Raw genomic sequence first — 19,855 nt, forward strand, 5'->3', positions numbered from 1 at the left:
AAATCGTTTAGGAGAGCTGGGGAGTCAGGCTTCCTACACTGAGGTGGGATCCTCCCCTCCCCCACGCAGCAGGAGTGCATCCCCGCGTACAGGCAACCTGGTTACTGTGGAGCACACACCTCCCGAAGGGGAGGACCAGTACTGCTCAGTCAGTCACTCCTAACATCTTCTGCCTTTTGCATTTCTCTTTCAGGAAGATCCACGCCTGAAATTTCCAGTACACATGCGGTCAAAGGCATCCTTAAACCCCAATGACCTTGGCCCTCTTCCTGTGAGTACACTGGAGACCCGCAGACCAGCCTGAAAGTGTTTACTGAGTCACGGGCTCAGTACTGATAGGGAAGCCCTGTGATCTTCTCCTTCTCCGGGTGTTTTGAGTCCCTTTGGTCTGTAAGTTCTTAATAGAGTCAGTTTACACAGTTCACAGCGCACATAGCTCTTCTGAGAGGGGTCGGGATGGCTGCCCTCTTGATAGTGGAAGGTACGCCTTGCCGCGGGGACGTTCGAGGCTTTCTCTGCAGGTGACGAGTTAAGCAGCACACATTTATTATGTAGCTTAGCAACCATTGATTTCCATCCACACTGCTGATTTAGTCATAGGAATAAAAATATTAAAAACTGGGAGAAAAAGGCATAAGTAATCGCAGAAGGTTTCTCTAAGTCATTTATCCTGCGGATATTTTAAGTTTTTCTCCCTTGTCGATGACTGTTTATAAATCTAATTTTTTATCAGTTCTCTTTTGGGGCCTGAGTGAGAAACGAGCTATTCATTCCAAGTTAAATTTTGAATGAAACCTTCTCCATGCTTTCTTCTTGACCCACCCCCCCATTTTTTAAAAACCCTTACAGAGGCTGAAAGGTGGGGAGTGGTGCCCACTCCAAGACTACTTTAAAGTGGAAAGGTGCTGGGAATTTTTTTGGTGATTATTTCCCAAGAACCTTTCTATTGCCTACTGTATGGTGTTATATATACAGCCAAATTTGAAGCTCGAAAGATCGGAGTGAAGTCTTTATTCATCGGGTTATACAAATGTCCCACACTCCTCAGATGTTGGGCTCCAGGGTTTAGATGGAAAGAGCCCAGAGGAGAGACTGGAGAGAGGGTTTAGAAGGTGAGGGCACAGTCCAGATAATGAAAGCACACCGGACTGACCTCGGAAAAATTATCCAGATCTGTTGGTTCCTGAGTCCTGAGAGTTCACAACAGAGAATTACTACATTAGATTGTTCAACCACCTGATGACATGGACATAGCCTCCATCTCTCACATCTTATATCAACCTTCCCCCTCCCTTTAGTACTCAGTAAATATACATTTAATTAAATGAACTGTTCAACCCCAGGCTCAACTGTCTCAGAGTATGCTGGAGTTTCCCTTTGAAGTTTTGAGATAAGAACCCCTGTTCCCTGTTCATCCTCCAGGGAGTGCAGCTGAGACTGTAGAACGTGCGCTGAAGTGTGTTGCTGGCTGTTGTCACCAGTTCATTTGAAATGTTTCCATTTCATTTATTCTTTATAGCAAAATGTACCCCCTGGGGAGAAGGTGTGTAGGGTCTCTAAATTTTGCCTTTGATTTTGGAACTGCTGGCTATTGTTTGTCTTCTCTGTCTTTCTTCCCTGATACCAGCCTGGCTGGGAAGAAAGGATCCACTTGGATGGCCGGACGTTTTACATTGACCACAGTAAGTAGGCGCTGTTACGGGCACGTAGGTGGGGACGAGGGTAACTCAGATGTGGCTGTGAAAGCTGTATCATCTTACTCTTCATCTAGGCAGCCAGGTGTTATGTGGCGAGGACGATGCCAGAGACTCAGTGCCCTCGTACGGTACTGTCCATGCCCCGCCTTCGCTTGAAGCAGCCATCCCAGTTTGACCTTGTGACCTATTAACTTTTTTTTTTTTAAGTTGCAAAATTTTTTTTTCTGATTGATGACCCCTTGACTTTTGCGCTTTTAATAAATATACTCTGGTAATAGAAAATAAGATGAGAAGTAATGATCAGGTCAGAAATCTATGGAATGAGGAGTGCTTGAAGCAGCCGTCACGTTTTTTAAAACTCTGCCTTCAGGGGTCTCATGGCAAGATGCCCGCTCTGACTTATTTTCTATTCACAGCATGTTTCCCTGCACCCAGCACACTAATACATACGCAGTTCTTTTCTTGAAATTGTAGTACATTTGCTGCAGACATTTGCTCCAGCTCCTGTGAATAAACGTGTGATGTCTTGTGCCAACTAAAAGTTAAACTAATAAAGGTTTGCTTTTAGGCATTAGTTTTGTGGGGTTTTTTTTCTCCCCCCTATTGGAGTGTTTCTCCATGGGATCATATTAGTATATCCCTTAAACCTTCTGAAAAATGTATGTTAAAAAGGAGTCTTCAAGTAGATTTAAAGTTCATGTACATGTGTGATCTGATAGTATTTTGATCTTTGTTTTCATTTGGTTCGTAAATGTGAGCATTAACGTCTACACCAGGTTGCCTAGCCTCACATTTTCTTCAGTTCAGTTGCTCAGTTGTGTCTGACTATTTGTGACCCCGGGGACTGCAGCATGCCAGGCTTCCCTGTCCATCACCAACTCTCAGAGCTTGCTCAAACTCATGTCCATCAAGTCGGTGATGCCATCCAACCATCTCATCCTCTGTTGTCCCCTTCTCCTCCTGCCTTCGATCTTTCCCAGCATCAGGGTCTTTTCCAATGAGTCAGTTGGTTGCATCAGGTGGCCAAAGTATTGGAGTTTCAGCTTTAGCATTAGTCCTTCTGATGAATATTCAGGGTTGGTTTCCTTTAGGATTGACTGGTTGGATTTCCTTGCAGTCCAAGGGACTCTCAAGTGTCTTCTCCAACACCACAGTACAAAAGCATCAATTCTTCGATGCTCAGCTTTCTTTATAGTCCAACTCTAACATCCATACATGACTACTGGAAAAACCACAGCCTTGACTAGACAGCCCTTTATCGGCAAAGTAATGTCTCTGCTTTTTAATATGCTGTCTAGGGTGGTCATAGCTTTTCTTCCAAGGAGCAAGCATCTTTTAATTGCAGGCTTGAAATTGCAGTGAATCTGCAGTGATTTTTGAGCCCAAGAAAAATGAAAGTCTGTCATTGTTTCCCCATCTATTTGCCATGAAGTGATTGGACTGGATGCCATGATCTTAGTTTTCTGACTGTTGAGTTTTAAGCCAGCTTTTTCACTCTCCTCTTTCACTTTCATCAAGTTTCTCACATTTTCTGACCTCACTGCACTGGTCAGCTAAGCGCCTTGCTGAGCTGACCGGGAGGTCTGGCCTGGGTCCCCCTGCAGGTGGAGCCTGTCACTGCCTCAAATCCCAGGTCCTCTCCCCGGGTTCCTAAGCCACCCGTGCACCGTAGAGAGAACTTTGGGGCACAGAGTTTGACGGGTTTTTATCAATCCAATTAAGCAAGAAGCCCAGCAATTCAGAATTCAATCAGAATAGTACAAGTCCTGGATATGTTTAGGGCTGCGTGTTACCCTTGGTTAACATTAGGGAGTTGAAGGCACATAGGCCTCGTTTTTGTCTTTGGCCAGTAGTGATGCTGGCTTTTGCCGCTCCCGGAGCTCTGAGGAGCGTGAAATTGCTGCCGCAAATGCTTTAGGATGTGTGTGTCCTCCCACTTTCCCCTTAATATTCTATTTATAATTCTGCTGTTTCTTAGCATCATTTGCTTAAAATAGTCACACGCCTTTTTCCCACTAAAAACAAAAGACAGCCTTGTTTGCTGTTTTTTCATGCATTACCATTTCACTTTTCAAAGAGAGATACTAGTAATAATGACCATTTTTTTTAAAACAAAGGCTTAACCCATCACACAGCCTTGGTCTTTTGCTCAGAAAGGACCTCACACAGCATTGCGGCCGTGTTCCAGCTGGTGATCTGATGCCAGGTCAACCTGAAGAGAGCTTGTCCTGATGTCCTGCGAGGCCCCAGGAACAAGCACAGCACAATTGCAAAGTGCTGTACTGGGATACATTAGAAATATGAAAACTCATGGCCTGGTTTTCTGGAGGCGTGGTGAAGTAAATGCTTGACAAGTCGTGACTCGGCCGGTGGTGCCAGTGCTGTTGGGAAGTTGATGCCCGTGGTTAGAAAATGGAGAGAGCTTGGCTTGAGAGGCAGCAGCCAAACAGTGCCTCCACCCTAAGGCCTGCCCCCTGCTCCTGTCTGGAGAGCGTGAGGTGAGGTCACTCAGTTGTGTCCGACTCTTTGCGATCCCATGGACTGTAGCCCACCAGACTCCTCCATCCATGGGATTTTCCAGGCAAGAATACTGGAGTGGGTTGCCGTTTCCTTCTCCAAGGAATCTTCCCGACCCAGGAATCGAACCTGGGTTTCCTGCATTGCAGGCAGATGCTTTACTGGCTGAGCCACCAGGAAGCCCCTGGTTTGGAGAGGGTAGTCCCTTGCTAAATGCCTGGGCGGTTCCTAATTCTTAATCAGTCCCTCCAAGCTCCTCTCCAACATTCCCGGTTCCTCTCCAGACCACACAGCACTTGGGAGCCGCCTCCTCTTAACTCCCGGGACTCAGGTGATAGGATATAGACCACAGACAGAGCCTGGCTGGCCTGAGCTGTGCCAATATGATACTTGCAGCACCAGTGGTAAAGAACCTACCTGCCAGTGCTGGAGATGCAAGAGGCGGGTCTCAGTCCCTGGGTGAGAAGGTCCCCTGGAGTAGGAAATGGCAACCCACTCCAGTATTCTTGCCTGGAGAATTCCGTGGACAAAGGAGCCTGGCGGGCTACAGTCCATGGGGTTACAAATTGTCGGCACAACTGAAGCGACTTGGCACGCACACATGTTAGCTGGTTATGTAACATTTCTGCCATTTCTCCCTAATTTGTCAAGGTTTATTCAATGGGAAGTAATAAAGAGGTACATATCAATTAAACAGAGCTCCATTCATTGCCTTTCTGGAAAAAATAAAGTCTAATCTGAAAAATGCAGCATACCTATTTTTCTTTTATGACACTTGATCAGGTACAAAGAACCAATATGGGTTGAATTACCTGGAATTACCTTACCTTCCAAATCAGTTTCTCCTTCTAAACACTTTTCCCGAATCTTAGTTCCAGCAAAATTTAGCATCTCACTTTGTTCTGCTGCTGCCCGCAGGACAGAGACCAGGCCATCCCCGCTGCGCCGCGTGGCTGTGAGAGCGGGCATCTTGTGAGGTGCTCAGAGTCATCCGTCTTCCGCTTTGCTGGGACTCGTGACTGTGCACTGACTGTAGGAGACGGCAGTGCACTTGTCTGCTAATTCATTAGGTTTTTTATTTTCGGCTTCATAAATTCTTGAGAAGTGAGACATATTTAAGATTAAAAATCTTAAAGATGTAATTTCAGAAGAACATGAATGCTCAATACTAATGTCTTCAGAGTCCTTGATTGATTTGGCTGACATTTATCAGATTAGGCTTCCTGGCTGCTCAGATAGTGAAGAATCTGCCTGCAATGCAGGAGACCTGGGTTCAGTCCCTGGGTCAGGAAGATCCTCTGGAGAAGGGAATGGCTACTCACTCCAATGTTCTTGCCAGGAGAACTCCATGGACAGAGGGGCTCTGGCGGGCTACACCGTCCGTGGGGTCACAAAGAGTCGGTCGGACACGGCTGAGGAACTGACGCTTTCACTTGATCAGTTTGTATGTTTCGAGCCTGGTGTAAAAGGTTAAGGGAAGGTCTTAACTGAGCCCTACGTCTCTCAGGAATTGTACGGTTCTTCTTAAAGACCTGAGGTGTCCAGGTGCTGAGTAGGTGGCCACCGGCAGCTTGTATATCAACACAGAGCTAGAGAGTAAGATTCCAGGGGTGCTCTCCATCTCGTTTCAGTCGTACCACGCCCATTGGTGGTGGTGGTGGTGGTTTAGTCAGTAAGTCGTGTCTGACTCTTGTGACCCCATAGGCTGTAGCCTGCCAGGCTCCTCTGTCTATGAGATTGTCCAGGCAGGAATACTGGAGTAGATTGCTATTCCCTTCTCCCGGGTGGGTATTTTCCTGACCCAGGGATCAAACCCAGGTCTCCTGCATTGCAAGCAGATTCTTTACCATCTATACCACCAGGGAAGCCGTACCAAACCCGTTAATAGTATCTAAATGGATTAAGTCTCATTCTTCTACTTCATTCTTGCCCCTTGATTTGAAATATTATGGCTCAAAGACAAAAAGCAAGTTTAGGTTCAAACGTTTCAGGACCAAATGGGTAACTGGCCACCGACATTCTTATGTTGATAATTCCTAAGTGCAAAATTGATGATTATGATAACCATACAGAACCGTGTGTAGTTCTGAAAGCTTAGACTGTTTTAAAAAGGAGTTTGTTTTCACCATCCACTTCATTTGGTCATTTAAAAAACCCCAAGCTCCTGCTGCGTGCTGGGAAATGCATTCAGCGGTGGAGAGGGAGCTGCAGAGATGAGCAGCACGCGGACCCTGTCCGCCTTGGGCTCAGCTCGAGTAGGTCGGGAGTGCCAGGAGGTATTTAAGTGCTGCCTTAGGGGAGTGAGCCTGTTCTTCTGTCCAAGTGCTGGGCTCCAGGTGGGGAGGGAGGCTGCAAGAGAAGGACCTTGTGGAATGGGGTGACTTTTCCAGTGGATCCAAAATAATGAGTGCGGTTTAGTCGGGCATGCCCAACAAAGAGAGGTTTCAGGAGGGAGAAAGTGGGTGGCACCGTGATTAGAGAAGCACAGTGGGCTTGCAAGCCGCCAGCGTGCAACGAGCCAGCCTGACACAGGGTCAAGTTCAGCAGGAGCCTGCCAGGTGTCAGGACTCGGGTCCCTTCCGCAGCCAGACCGGAGCACCGGAGAGACTATCCAGAAGGGACTGACGTGGTCAAATTTGTTCTCTAGAAAGAGTCTCTTGGCAAAGCTGTAAAGGAAGTTCTGAACAGAGGTGAGTGAGCCTAGACCAGGGAAACCTCGAGAGAAGTGCACGGAGAGGCAAGTGCTCCACAGAGAAGCCTTTTCAGCGAGAGGTGGGAACAGTGGTGACCACCGTGGTGAAAGGTTGAGGGGAGGACAGGGGGGTGGCAGGTTCGGATTTGCACCAGGAATGGATCGTGATGCTGTTAGCAAGGAAGACAAGGTTCTGTGAACCGCTTTGGTGTTGGAAGATTATGGCTTCGACTCTGGCAGAGTTGGGTTTGAGGTGTTACCCATGGGAAATCCAGATGCAGGTGTCAAGGATGACAGCTCAGTGTTCCCATCTGGACAGAGCGGGAGTTGTCATATGTAGGTAGCAGTTCATTATTTTCTGCTTTGATAATGGTGCCCAGTCTATATATGGTCCCAGGCAGTTTTTACTCAGCTGTATTTCTCCTTTGTTTGGTTTTCTTTTTTCTTGTTCTGCATCACAGTAGCACTTCTTACTTTCTGAAAACTTCTGTTTTCAAAGTAAGGAACCCAAAAATGCCTTTTACTTCCATCAGCATTCTCTAAAACATTTAAATATTTCATGTAACTTTCCTACCGAATTGTTAGAATCTGCAATTGTCATGTGCTTTGGTAGTTTTATTTTAATACTTTACCACTGCTCTGGTTACCATACTAGACTTCAAAAAATTCCTGGGATAGTCACTGAAACCAAATATTTTAGTTACTCTTATCGGTCCACTTACTAAGTATACCAGAAATAGCATATTCTTCTCAAACCAGTAATTTCCTTTTTTTAAAGCCAACTTAGATTTCCTAAAACTCCCCTGGCTCCCCTCCCCATATCCTTCATGTGAGTCCATCCCTGCCTGCCCCCCCAACACACACAGCGATCCATAAAGTCATTTTAGTTAATATTTGCTAAGTTGCTTCAGTCGTGTCCGACTCTTTGCGACTCCATGGACCGTAGTGCGCCGAGAGGCTCCTCTGTTCGTGGGATTCTCCAGGTGAGAATAGTGCAGCGAGTTGCCATCTCCTTCTCTAAGGAATCTTCCCCACCCAGGGATTGAACCCGGGCCTCCTGCATTGCAGACAGCTTCTTTACCAACTGAGCCAAACGCACCGTCACAAATCCCAAGTGACTGGGCACCTGTTTGTTTCCCCCTTTACCACTGAAATGGTGGTATAGGTGCCATCGACCAGTCTCGCTGACACTGACTCATTTGGGAGAAAGAACCACTTCTCTCCAGCTTGGCCAGAAGGGAATCTTTTCTCTGGCATCCTCCTCTGCTGTATTTAATTCTCATTTTTTCAGCTTGCCTTAGCTGTTTTGATTTTTTTGTGCATCGGAGTGAAACATGTAATGGATTATTCATTTGTTCAGGATTTTTCATCAAAAGCAGTGTGCAGCACCATAAATAAAGGGAATAGAGAAAAAATCATGTCTCCATGTTAACTTTGGGGGGACTAAGAATTTTTATGCCTTTTTAAAAATTAAATGAAAATCAAGATCAAGTTATAAATCCTTGAAGAAACAGGGGTTTATAATTGAAATTCCAGCAGATTGTTTGCCAGAAAGTGTGAATAAATGGCTGTACTTTAGTTGTGCATTTTTGATTGGTTGTTTTTAACTAGCCAGTATCAGAGGGGCCTATTGTTCTGTTCTAACCCTGAAATACTAAGCTGTTTATCTTTGGGGGTCAGGATGGGGAACTGGGCAGCTTTTGGAAAATCCAGAAATAATTCTTTCTAAAACATTTTTTTAACATGAAATAGATTTGAACTAATAAGCCTTTTTATTTCTTTTCAATATTTTCAGATAGCAAAATTACTCAGTGGGAAGACCCAAGACTGCAGAACCCAGCTATTACTGGTCCGGTCAGTATTCTAAAGTTCTGACTCTTCATTGTATTTTGGTTGCATCTAAGCACATATTTCTTGTGTATTCCTGCCTCCCTCGGTACCAAGGGCCTGACTGGTGTCCTTGGGAAATTTAACATCACTCCCATCTCCTCCTTCCTGGAATTTCTGGGTGAGACATTGATTGCTGCATTTGCCTGTTCATAGAGCTTTCAATGTAAAGGAAGAGAACATGACTTACTAGCGGTAACAAAACTAAGCATTCTCTTTTGTGTTTTATAGGAGGGTAGATTAAAATACAACAACCAAAATGTCCTCCCTTCCTTTTTATATGAAGCAAAACCTCGTCCTGGATTTGTAGAGTTTTGACATTTCTTGAGGCCACAGGTAGTATATGCATGCTAACAAATTTAAATTGGATTCTGAATCTCTTCCAGCTCTAAAAATCTGCAGAGGTTTGGAGATTGTAGCTGAGCTCCAGAGCTGGTAGAGTTAAGAATCCTTACCTCTGCTGACCCACTAATAGCCCCCTCACGTATGTTCATCAGGCAGATAGTCTGCCTGTCATTCAGCAGTTAAAAAGTACCTGTTCAGACACCTGGGCGGAGCCTGGAATAGGCCCCTGTGGTCACAGAGAATGCACCAGTCTTCTGTCAGTGGTTACATACGTACAGGGAGGAACTGTTGAAATTGTAGGAACCATGCTGGAGTCAGCAGCAGATTACAAACAAGGATCTTTTAAAAACTAGAGGAGCTAAAGGAAGTAAAGTTTGTTACATTGAGTGCTGAGCTAAGAGACCAAGAGGTGTATTTCAAATACCAGTTTTGAGGACGTCACTGGTGGCCAGTTGTTTAAGGGTTCACCTTCAGTACAGAGGGTACAGGGTCAGCCCGTGGTTGGGGAGCTGAGATCCCATGTGGCTTCGAGACCAAACAACCAAAACATATAACAAATTCAATAAAAACTTTTTAAATGGTCCACATCAAAAAAATCTTTTTAATACTAATTTTGTGACTTTAATCTGATTCATTCCAAATCATGTTTTGAATTCTATGTCCATTTGAAAACTTAGATGATAATACAGGGCAAATGCACCTTGATGCCTGACTTCCCTTTAGCTACTTGTTGGATTTGTTCAGCTGCTTTGCTGCTGGTTAATGCAAAATGCCTAATAATACCTGTGTCAAAACAGACATCAGCTACTCTTCATGTAGTTTAACAAATACCTGCCTTACTGCCATGGGTTCCTTTTGATATATTCACAGTCACAATAAGTCAGAGTAGTATTTTCCCTTCTCCATCATGAGAAACAAGGAAAATTCAAGAAAAGGTGCTGTTTTTCAAGCAGCAGAGGACTTTTGAATAATTCTGAAGCCTTTTCAAGTATCTATCAATTACTGATCATCTGTCTTCATGCAACTTTGTTAGTTTTTATTCATTACTATTGGAAATTATTTAGCATCATAAATCCAGATAGATTTACTATGAGGGAAGATCTCTGTTTCTTTATTTTCTAATAAAAGAGATTTGTTTACTCTTTAATTATAGGTAGTGGTATCTCTCCCAGTGAGAGCATGTTTTTTTAGGTAATCATCACCTTAGTGTAGATAAGTGATTTTTGTTTTAATTCAGTTCTAAATTTTTGGGAATTTCCACAATGATTTCTTTCTGTCCTTAGCTTATAAATTATTTAGAATAAACTTTTTAGTTTCTAAGAGTTTGGGAGGGTTTTTACCTCTTTCTTACTAATTATGGTCAGAGAATATTGTCTGGGGAATATTGTTAGATATCTGAAACTTCTTTGGAAGCTTGACCATTTTTTGTTACTGCTCTTTTTGTATTTCAAAAGAATGTATATTCTGTCTTTCCTGGGTATAGAGTTCTTTATATGCCTGTTAGATCAAGTCTGTGGTGTTCAAAGTATCCATTTCCATCATGACTTTTTTCCTGGCTTTTCAAATGTAATCAAGTCAGTTTGGGTCAGAATCTCTCATGACGATTGTGGCTTCGTCAGTCACTGTGTTCACTCTGCTTCTCTAGTATTTGCTTAATATATCTTTTCTGTCTCTTAACTTTTCTGTCTCTTGTTACTTTCTGCTGGACTGATAGAATAGTCTTTATTTTCTCTCATTTTCTATACTTGGAAGTTGTATTCTCTATTTCTGTTCTTTTGGTGCTCACATTAAAACTTTTAACCAACATACTTGACTTAATGTCAAAATTAATCTCTGTTTCTCTTCCTGGATAATATACAACTCTGGGGAGCTTTCGTGCTGTTTTCCTAAAAAGAAATAATGCAAATGAACTTACTTACAAAACAAAAGCAGACTCACAGACTTAGCGAACAAACTAAGATATAGTTAGGGAGTTTGGAATGGACATATACACACTGCTGTATTTAAAATGGATAACCAACTCGGACCTACTATATAACACAAGGAACTCTGCTCAGTGTTTTGTGGCAGACTGAAAGGGAGGAGAGGTTGGGGGGAAGTGGATTCTTGTATATGTATGGCTGAGTCCCTGTGCTATTCACCTAAAACTATCAAAGCATTGTTAATCAGCTATACCTTAATATAAAATAAAATATAAAATAAAAAAAATTTTTTAAGTGCTGTTCTTCTCAGTCCCACATTCCATTGTTCAAAGGAATTTTAAAACTACTTTATCTTTAAACTTGCCAAATGAAAGTGAAAATCACTCAGTCTGTCCAACTCTTTGTGACCCCCTGGACTATACAGTCCATGGAATTCTCCAGGCCAGAATACTGGAGTGGGTAGCTGTTCCCTTCTCCAGGAGATCTTCCCAACCCCAGGGATCAAACCCAGGTCTCCCACATTGCAGGCGGATTCTTTACCAGCTGAGCTACCAGGGAAGCACCAAAAACTTGCCAAATAATCATTAACATTTTCTTTTTCTTTTTTTTTTAACTGTCAATGTTTGTTTAATTTACTTATATGTAATCAAATTTCTTTGTCTACCCTTGGTTCTTGCATTTACTTTTTTCCAGGTTAAGTTTTCTCCTTAATGAAGTTTAACTTCTAGTTCATGATTCTAAAACTGTAGCCTATAGATCAACAGAGTCAGAACCATTCAGAAACTTATTAGAAATGCACATTTTGAGGTCCTAACTCAGACCTACTGAAAATCAGCAACTTTGGTGTGGGCCCTGCAGTCTATATTTTAACCCCACCCCCCGCCCCCCAAGGATTCTGATGCCCTCCCAAGTTTGAGAACCTCTGCTCGGTCAGCAATTTCAGTGAGAGTGTGAGAGAGAAGGGGCTTACCTACCTGTCTGTCAAATGATAGTTTAGCTGACTGCAGGATTCTTGCTCAACAGTTACTTTTCTTCAGTACTTTGAAGTTGTTTTTTCCCTCTTCCAGCTTCCATAACTGATGATGAGAAGTTTGTTGTCAATCTGATTGTCATTTTTTGATGAGTAAATCTCTCTTTTCTCCAGTGATTTTTAATTTTTCTCTGTCTTTAACTTTCTACAATTTTACTATCATGAATGTAAGTGTAGGTTTCTTTTTATTTATTCTACTTTGGATTTATCATGATTCTTCCTCGTGGGGATTGCATCTTTCCTTTATCTGGGAAAGTTCCCCGCAGTTATTCCTTTGCACGTTGCACCTGTTCCATTTTTATTATCTGTGTCAGTAACTCATACCAGGTATTTGATTCAATTTCATATTCTGTCTTATTTCTGAGCTTGTCTATCTTCTGTCTGTCTTATTGCCATACTGCAGGCTCAGCTCTCCCAGTTAATTACCTTTTAAGCTTTTTATCATCTACTCTGTATCAGTTCATTATGTCTATTATTTCAGTGACTGAGTTAATTGCTCAAAGTTCTCTTTGATCTTTTAAAATGTGCTTGGCCTTTTTAGTTACTGTTATTCTGTCCTGTTGTTTGCTTCTATTTATTTTTCTACCCATACTTGCAGCTTTTAAATCACTCTTGAATACTTATCTCATAGCCTCTTTTACATTTATTGTTACCTCTGGTCTTAGTGGGATTAAATCTCCCACTCGTCACGTCTGTAAACTCTCCTCAGTGGTAGGTGATTGTCAAGTTCAGTGTCTAATTTTTGTTTTTAAGTGCATATGTACTCATTTTTTTTTATCTTATGGGTCTTTCATATGTCCTGAACTGTACTAACTGTTAACTGTTTAGTTTATATTTATGCACCCTTAGTTACTATAACTGTGGGCCTCACACTCACTCTGGTGTATAGGCTTGGAGTCTGAGTTTATTAGAGGTCTGGATTTGTTTATTATTTTTCTCCCAGTTATGATCCCAGACGGAAGGTAAGCTTCCTTGCAACTTCCCCAGGCCTGTGGGTAGAATTTTCTTGTATGCTTCTTGGATGAGGGTCTTGTGCAGGGAGCCGTGTTCTGATCCCCTGGGTCATACAGACTGTAGGCCATGTTCTGTGTGCCCATGTGAGGATTAAAAACTCAAGCCCAAGTGCCAAGGCTGGGTCCAAACCCCAGTTCTATAATTTTGAGTCTTTCTGCCTATCTGGTACCTAGAATTTCTCTCTTTTTCCCAGGTTTTAAAAATGTCTACATACTGGGGGAGAAGGGACCCTTCTGTGACATTACTGTGATTCAGTATGCTCTTGGTATGCCAGGCGTCACCATTAAAGGCCCTGGAAATGTGAAGTGCTGTTCATACTTGCTTCTCTTAAGAGCACTATCTCATGCTTGTGTAACGCTTTGTACCTGTTCAAGAACTTTATATAACCAACTGCTTTGAAACTCACAGCAGTCCCCTCAGGATGGTAGGGAAGTAGTTGTGATTCCCACTTTTTCAGAAGCTACTTGTGTGGCTGAAAGTTAAAGTCCGCATCAGAATCCAGGCCGGAGCCTCAGCTCTCCTGGCCCTACCAACGTCTCTGTGTCAGGCCCAGACCCTTCTCTGCCAGGAGCTCCAGGGTCAGTAGTGGACAATGATGCATGCAAATACTGAGAACCCACTTACACAGTGTCAGATTTTCATTTTCTTCAAAAAAGAAACCTTATTTAATAGAGGGTAGCTTTAATCAACAGATACCTTCATTATTTAAATAGGTTTATGTAAAAGTTATGTTGTGGATAAGAAAATAAGATGCCAGATTTTCACGAGAGAATAAATAAATTGGCCTGTCTGATACAAGAAATGTCATTCTCTTCAGAAATGTCATTCTCTTCTATCACAAAGATTGTTGGAATCTTTTTAGGAGAAGGATATAAAAAGCCATTATAAGAACGACCCCTAGAGAGAAAATATGAGTATTAGAGGAGGAGGTAGATTTCTTAGCTTTCATGCATCATCTCCTCAAAAGAAGAAAGGCCAGAAATATCTCAGCACTGATTTCCACCCACAGCTAGTCAGCAGCTAGCAGATTATAAGCCAGACAGGGGCGGAGGTACCATGGGCTGGGGGCAACACTTTGAAATACATTCCTTGGGAAACTTGTCATTTAAGATACTGTCGGACTTGCATACACAGTGATGAATGTTCAAGCCTTTTTTCAGTGTTTGCAGATGAGGAAACAAAAAATAATTACTGGGAATGACATATTTGGGGAAATGGAAGAGGCTTAAAATTTGACTAGTTGAGTCCTTCGACTTCACTGAGCAAGCATTCGAGAGTAGAGAGGTCATGTGACAGAGCTAGCTGGCAGGGAGTCTGTCCTACAAATCTGGGCTTCTGAAGCTGGCCGGAAACCATAAAAGGAAATCATTTTTTTTTTTCCCAGGCTTAATTTTCTTCTATCACAGCTGATCATACCTGAGAACCTCAGACAAATACCTTTCCTTTTGACACTTCACTGTCATGGTTTGTTCTCTCCTGTCACTCTCGTTTCTGCTCAGGTTTCTCTTTCCCAGAGCCGCCTTCCCCAGCCGCCTCATGTAAGAGGGATTCTGTCATTTGCCTGCCTTGCATTTACTTAGGTATTCATTTAGCTTTTATTGCCCGTTGCTCACAGCAGCTTCTAAAAAAGCTACGGAGCAAAAAGCATGATGATGTCTTTATTGGCTTATGTCAGACCATTGTATCCATTTCCCTATGTTGGTGGTTGTCCAGATGGTGATAAAATCTCTACCTTTTCTGGAATCAAAATTCATACATTATTTCATCAGACTAAACACCGTCCAAAATAAACATGATATATAGTCAAGTCTGATGTTCAGTGGAGAAGTAAACAAAGACTGGCTTAAAAACTAAAAATGAAGAACAAACCACAGGTGGTGTAGGTTGTCTTTTTTTTTTAATTGAAGTATGGTCGATCTGCAGTATTGCCAGTCTCCACTGTACGGCAGTGACTCAGTTATACACACGCTGAGTGTATGTATAAATATGTATGTATAGTTACATATATAAACTATGTATGATTTATACCAGGATATTGAATATAGTTCCTGTGCTTGTTGTTTATCGTTTCTAGGTGTAACAGTTTGCATCTCCCAACCCCAACCTCTAGTCTGTCTCTCTGCCTCTCCCCCTCGGCAGCCAGTTGTCTTCAAAATGCTCTTAAGACACATGAATGTAATGTCTTTGGCTCTTGAATTACAAGGCAGAATACTGACATGATCATGGTTTTCTGTGACGGCAGTTACTTATTTTTGTTTTGGCCTAGTTATTGTCTGTGTGGTCATGTCTTTAGGCAGTACAAAGGGAAGAAACTCTTGCTCTTCATTTTCGCTTTTTCTGGTCAGGAATAAGTGTGGCCAAGGCATAAGGTCTGGAGTCTGGAAACCCTTTGCAAAAGATCGGTATATTTCATTAATGCAGTCCAAAATGATACCAGCAGAAGTATTCTTGCCCAGACTCACACTCCAGAAAGCAAGGAGTTCTTCTGAGTGTCAGGCTGTCCAGTTTTGTCTATGTGTATGCAAAAGCCAATCCTTTCTGCTTCAGAAAAAGAATTGTAAGCCTTTTCAACAGCTTGAAGTCAGGGCTCTCAGATAGTACAAGCTACCTGACAATGTAACAAGTAGGGAATATTTGAATGACGATATAGAAATGATACTGCTTTACCTGAAGAGATCCCAGAATGAATAACGTTAGCTCAGTTACCAAGCTCACTTCTGTGTATCATCCCTCTGCTCCATAGATACAGCCTTCCAGATCTAAAGAGATCCTTGCCCACAACCACTAAATAATCAGCTCCTAAAATGAGGACGTTTCCAGCATGCTGTCTACTCAGTTTTTTATTCCTTGACAAGAGAATCAGTTCACTTGCCTTTCTGCTGTTAACTTTTTCTCCCAAATATTGTTAAAGCACAGTTAGTCTTTTCTGAATGACAGTGCAGCTCATTTGGAGTTGTGTGTTAAAGTATATGGTAGCCAATAACGTATCTAAACTACAATCCATAATAAGATTACAATGCACCTTGATGCACATTCAGACAGAAGTCACATGGAAAGTCTATTTAGTTTATGTATAATATCTCTCAGACGTGGGGTTGCTCCTCCCAGCCACGGCCTCTGACCTTAGGCATAGGTTAGGTAAGTTAGGATAATCATGATGGTGTGATCACACACCTAGCCAGACATCCTGGAATGTGAAGTCAAGTGGGCCTTAGAAAGCATCACTATGAACAAAGCTAGTGAAAGTGATGGAATTCCAGTTGAGCTATTCCAAATCCTGAAAGATGATGCTGTTAAAGTGCTGCGCTCAATATGCCAGCAAATTTGGAAAATTCAGCAGTGGCCACAGGACTGGAAAAGGTCAGTTTTCATTCCAATGCCAAAGAAAGGCAATGCCAAAGAATGCTCAAACTACCGCACAATTGCACTCATCTCACACACTAGTAACGTAATGCTTAAAATTCTCTAAGCCAGGCTTCAGCAATATGTGAACCGTGAACTTCCAGATGTTCAAGCTGGTTTTAGAAAAGGCAGAGGAACCAGAGATCAAATTGCCAACATCCGCTGGATCATGGAAAAAGCAAGAGAGTTCCAGAAAACCATCTATTTCTGCTTTTTTAACTATGCCAAAGCCTTTGACTGTGTGGATCACAATAAACTGTGGAAACTTCTGAAAGAGATGGGAATACCAGACCACCTGACCTGCCTCTTGAGAAATCTATATGCAGGTCAGGAAGCAACAGTTACAACTGGACATGGAACAACAGACTGGTTCCAAATAGGAAAAGGAGTACGTCAAGGCTGTATATTGTCACTCTGCTTATTTAACTTCTATGCAAAGTGCATCATGAGAAACTCTGGGCTGGAAGAAGCACAATCTGGAATCAAGATTGCCGGGAAGAATATCAATAACCTCAGATATGCAGATGACACCACCCTTATGGCAGAAAGTGAAGAGGAACTCAAAAGCCTCTTGATGAAGGTGAAAGAGGAGACTGAAAAAGTTGGCTTAAAGCTCAACATTCAGAAAATGAAGATCATGGCATCTGGTCCCATCACTTCATGGTAAATAGATGGGGAAACAGTGGAAACAGTGTCAGATTTTCTTTTTTTGGGCTCCAAAATCACTGCAGATGGTGATTGCAGCCATGAAATTAAAAGACGCTTACTCCTTGGAAGGAAAGCAGAGACATTACTTTGCCAACAAAGGTCTGCCTAGTCAAGGCTATGGTTTTTCCAGTGGTCATGTATGGATGTGAGAGTTGGACTGTGAAGAAAGCTGAGCACCGAAGAATTGATGCTTTTGAACTGTGGTGTTGGAGAAGACTCTTGAGAGTCCCTTGGACTGCAAGGAGATCCAACCAGTCCATTCTAAAGGAGATCAGTCCTGAGTGTTCTTTGGAAGGACTGATGCTAAAGCTGAAACTCCAGCGCTTTGGCCACTTCATGCAAAGAGTTGACTCATTGGAAAAGACTCTGATGCTGGGAGGGATTGGGGGCAAGAGGAGAAGGGGACGACAGAGGATGAGATGGCTGGATGGTATCACCAATTCAATGGACATGAGTTTGACTGAATTCTGGGAGTTGGTGGTGGACAGGGAGGCCTGGCGTGCTGCAGTTCATGGGGTCGTGAAGAGTCGGACACGACTAAGTGACTGAACTGAACTGATAATATCTCTAAGTGATTTCGTGAACATCCATATTGTTTTCAGGGATGAAAGCCTCATTCAGTGCTGAATGGTCTTAATCATTTCTAGAACTTCCCATGTGGTGTGTAGACATCATGTAAATTTCCGTGATCATGTGAGGAGTGACAATTCTAAGGCTCACGATTCACGAAACTTTCTGAACGTCGGCTTCGTGTACGTAAGATTTCAACTGTGTTGTTCATATTATCTATATGTATACATTTGTCTTCCAGGCTGTTCCTTACTCCAGAGAATTTAAGCAGAAATATGACTACTTTAGAAAGAAATTAAAGAAACCTGTGAGTACATGTCTTCCAAAAATGTTGCCTTAGTCATTCGTAAGTTACCAAAATTACTTCAGTGAGAACTTGTTTCTTACTTTTATGTCTATACCAAAAATGCTACTTTCCTTTTTTCACTGCACTTTAATCCACCTGGATCTCCGATCTGAATTTCCTTTTTTTTTATTTTATTTTATTTTTAAACTTTACAATATTGTATCAGTTTTGCCACATATCAAAATGAATCCGCCACAGGTATACCTGTGTTCCCCATCCTGAACCCTCCTCCCTCCTCCCTCCCCTACCCTCCCTCTGGGTCATCCCAGTGCACCAGCCCCAAGCATCCAGTATTGTGCATCGAACCTGGACTGGCGACTCGTTTCATACATGATATTATACATGTTTCAATGCCATTCTCCCAAATTTCCCCACCCTCTCCCTCTCCCACAGAGTCCATAAGACTGATCTATACATCAGTGTCTCTTTTGCTGTCTCGTACACAGGGTTGTTGTTACCATCTTTCTAAGTGAATATTAACTTAGTATTATTGGGTTGGCCAAAAAGTTTCTTCGGGTGTTTCCATATCATCTTTCAGAAAAACATTTTGACCAACTCAAAACATATTAAATCACCTGAAGGTAATTTTTTATGTAATACATAAAAAGATAGAAATGATTTTATGAGATATACAATAATTCAGAACCAAGTGAAAAAATTTGGAGAAGCCTATGCAGTTGCTTATGGTTACCCTATTTAATAAAACCTTGGTTTTATTAAATATGAATTATAAATTTATAAATTATAAATGTTCAATTTATAATTATAAAAATGTTCAAGTCTGTCCCTTTAAATTCCAATATGTACAACATAAATATAATTTATAATATTCTGGCATATTAAGACCAAATGTCATTTTCAGAGTAAAAATTCTCACTGGGAAACCCATTAAGATTCTGGCAAAACCAAGAAATCTTGTAAGGCTTTTTGTAGGCAGTGTTTTAAATTATAATATTATATTTTCTACTGACATATCTCCCCAGATCCTTTAACACTGCGTTTTCTGTTTCACTTTGGTTTCACCTGTCTGGTGAGGATTTTCCCAGTCTTCTCCTCATTTGTGCCTTCACTCTTTCTGGGGTGTTTTCGCACAGGTCACTGTTGATTGGCTTCGGCTCACTGGGAAAAGGGGTGTGTCTCCCACAGCTCAGATCTCCTTGTTTGCCTGTGCTTCCCGCCCGCCTGCCCCAGCCCGCTCCACTCCCTCAGTTATGCCCTCTCCCCACTCTGCTGTGGGTTAGGCACTGGGGATGCCTGGAACCCAGCCTCCGCCTCGGGGAGCTCCCCTAAGGGTTTTGTTCTCTTTTCCATCACCCCGAATCAAGGAGCTCCTGGAAAAAAAAAATTTAAGAAAAAGGAGCTCCTGGGTGCCTCCGTTTCAGAATGACTCAAATTTGAACCCGTGGAATTCCCGTGTTGCTTTGTGAGTCACCTGCGTTTCTTCTGAGGATAAGTGACGACTCTGAGGGCCCCAGCCTGTCTCACTCTAGCACTTAAACTCCACGGTACCTTCTGCCTGGAAACCGACTCTGCAAGTCCATTGTCATAACAGAGCCGACCCGGGGCCTGCCTAGCCAGGAAGCAGTTATTCACAACTTCAGTCAAGTGCCTTTTAATTTTCATGTTTACCATTGAATAGCTGTGGCCCTTGGCCTGATCATCAGAGTCTGCCCACCCCCACCCTGGCAATAGAATTAGCTTCTAAGCATCGTGGACCCACGCCTG

General features: G+C 42.5%; 1 protein-coding gene across 17 annotated transcripts in view; it reads left to right on the forward strand.

The window, feature by feature from the left end:
* Nucleotides 1–19,855, forward strand: part of NEDD4L (NEDD4 like E3 ubiquitin protein ligase) — a 381,755-nt gene that overhangs the window by 328,533 nt on the left and 33,367 nt on the right. For 10 of the 17 annotated variants that reach the window (XM_061400317.1, XM_061400322.1, XM_061400324.1 and 7 more), the window contains 5 exons: nucleotides 194–271; nucleotides 1,628–1,682; nucleotides 1,772–1,825; nucleotides 8,702–8,760; nucleotides 18,026–18,091. In XM_061400317.1, the coding sequence (XP_061256301.1) occupies nucleotides 194–271; nucleotides 1,628–1,682; nucleotides 1,772–1,825; nucleotides 8,702–8,760; nucleotides 18,026–18,091 (312 nt within the window). The remainder of the gene's footprint in view (nucleotides 1–193; nucleotides 272–1,627; nucleotides 1,683–1,771; nucleotides 1,826–8,701; nucleotides 8,761–18,025; nucleotides 18,092–19,855) is intronic. The other 7 variants (XM_061400318.1, XM_061400319.1, XM_061400325.1 and 4 more) reach the window with 1 other exon arrangement.

Source organism: Bos javanicus, chromosome 24, assembly GCF_032452875.1.
Source record: "Bos javanicus breed banteng chromosome 24, ARS-OSU_banteng_1.0, whole genome shotgun sequence".
NCBI classification, from domain to species: Eukaryota; Metazoa; Chordata; class Mammalia; order Artiodactyla; family Bovidae; genus Bos; species Bos javanicus.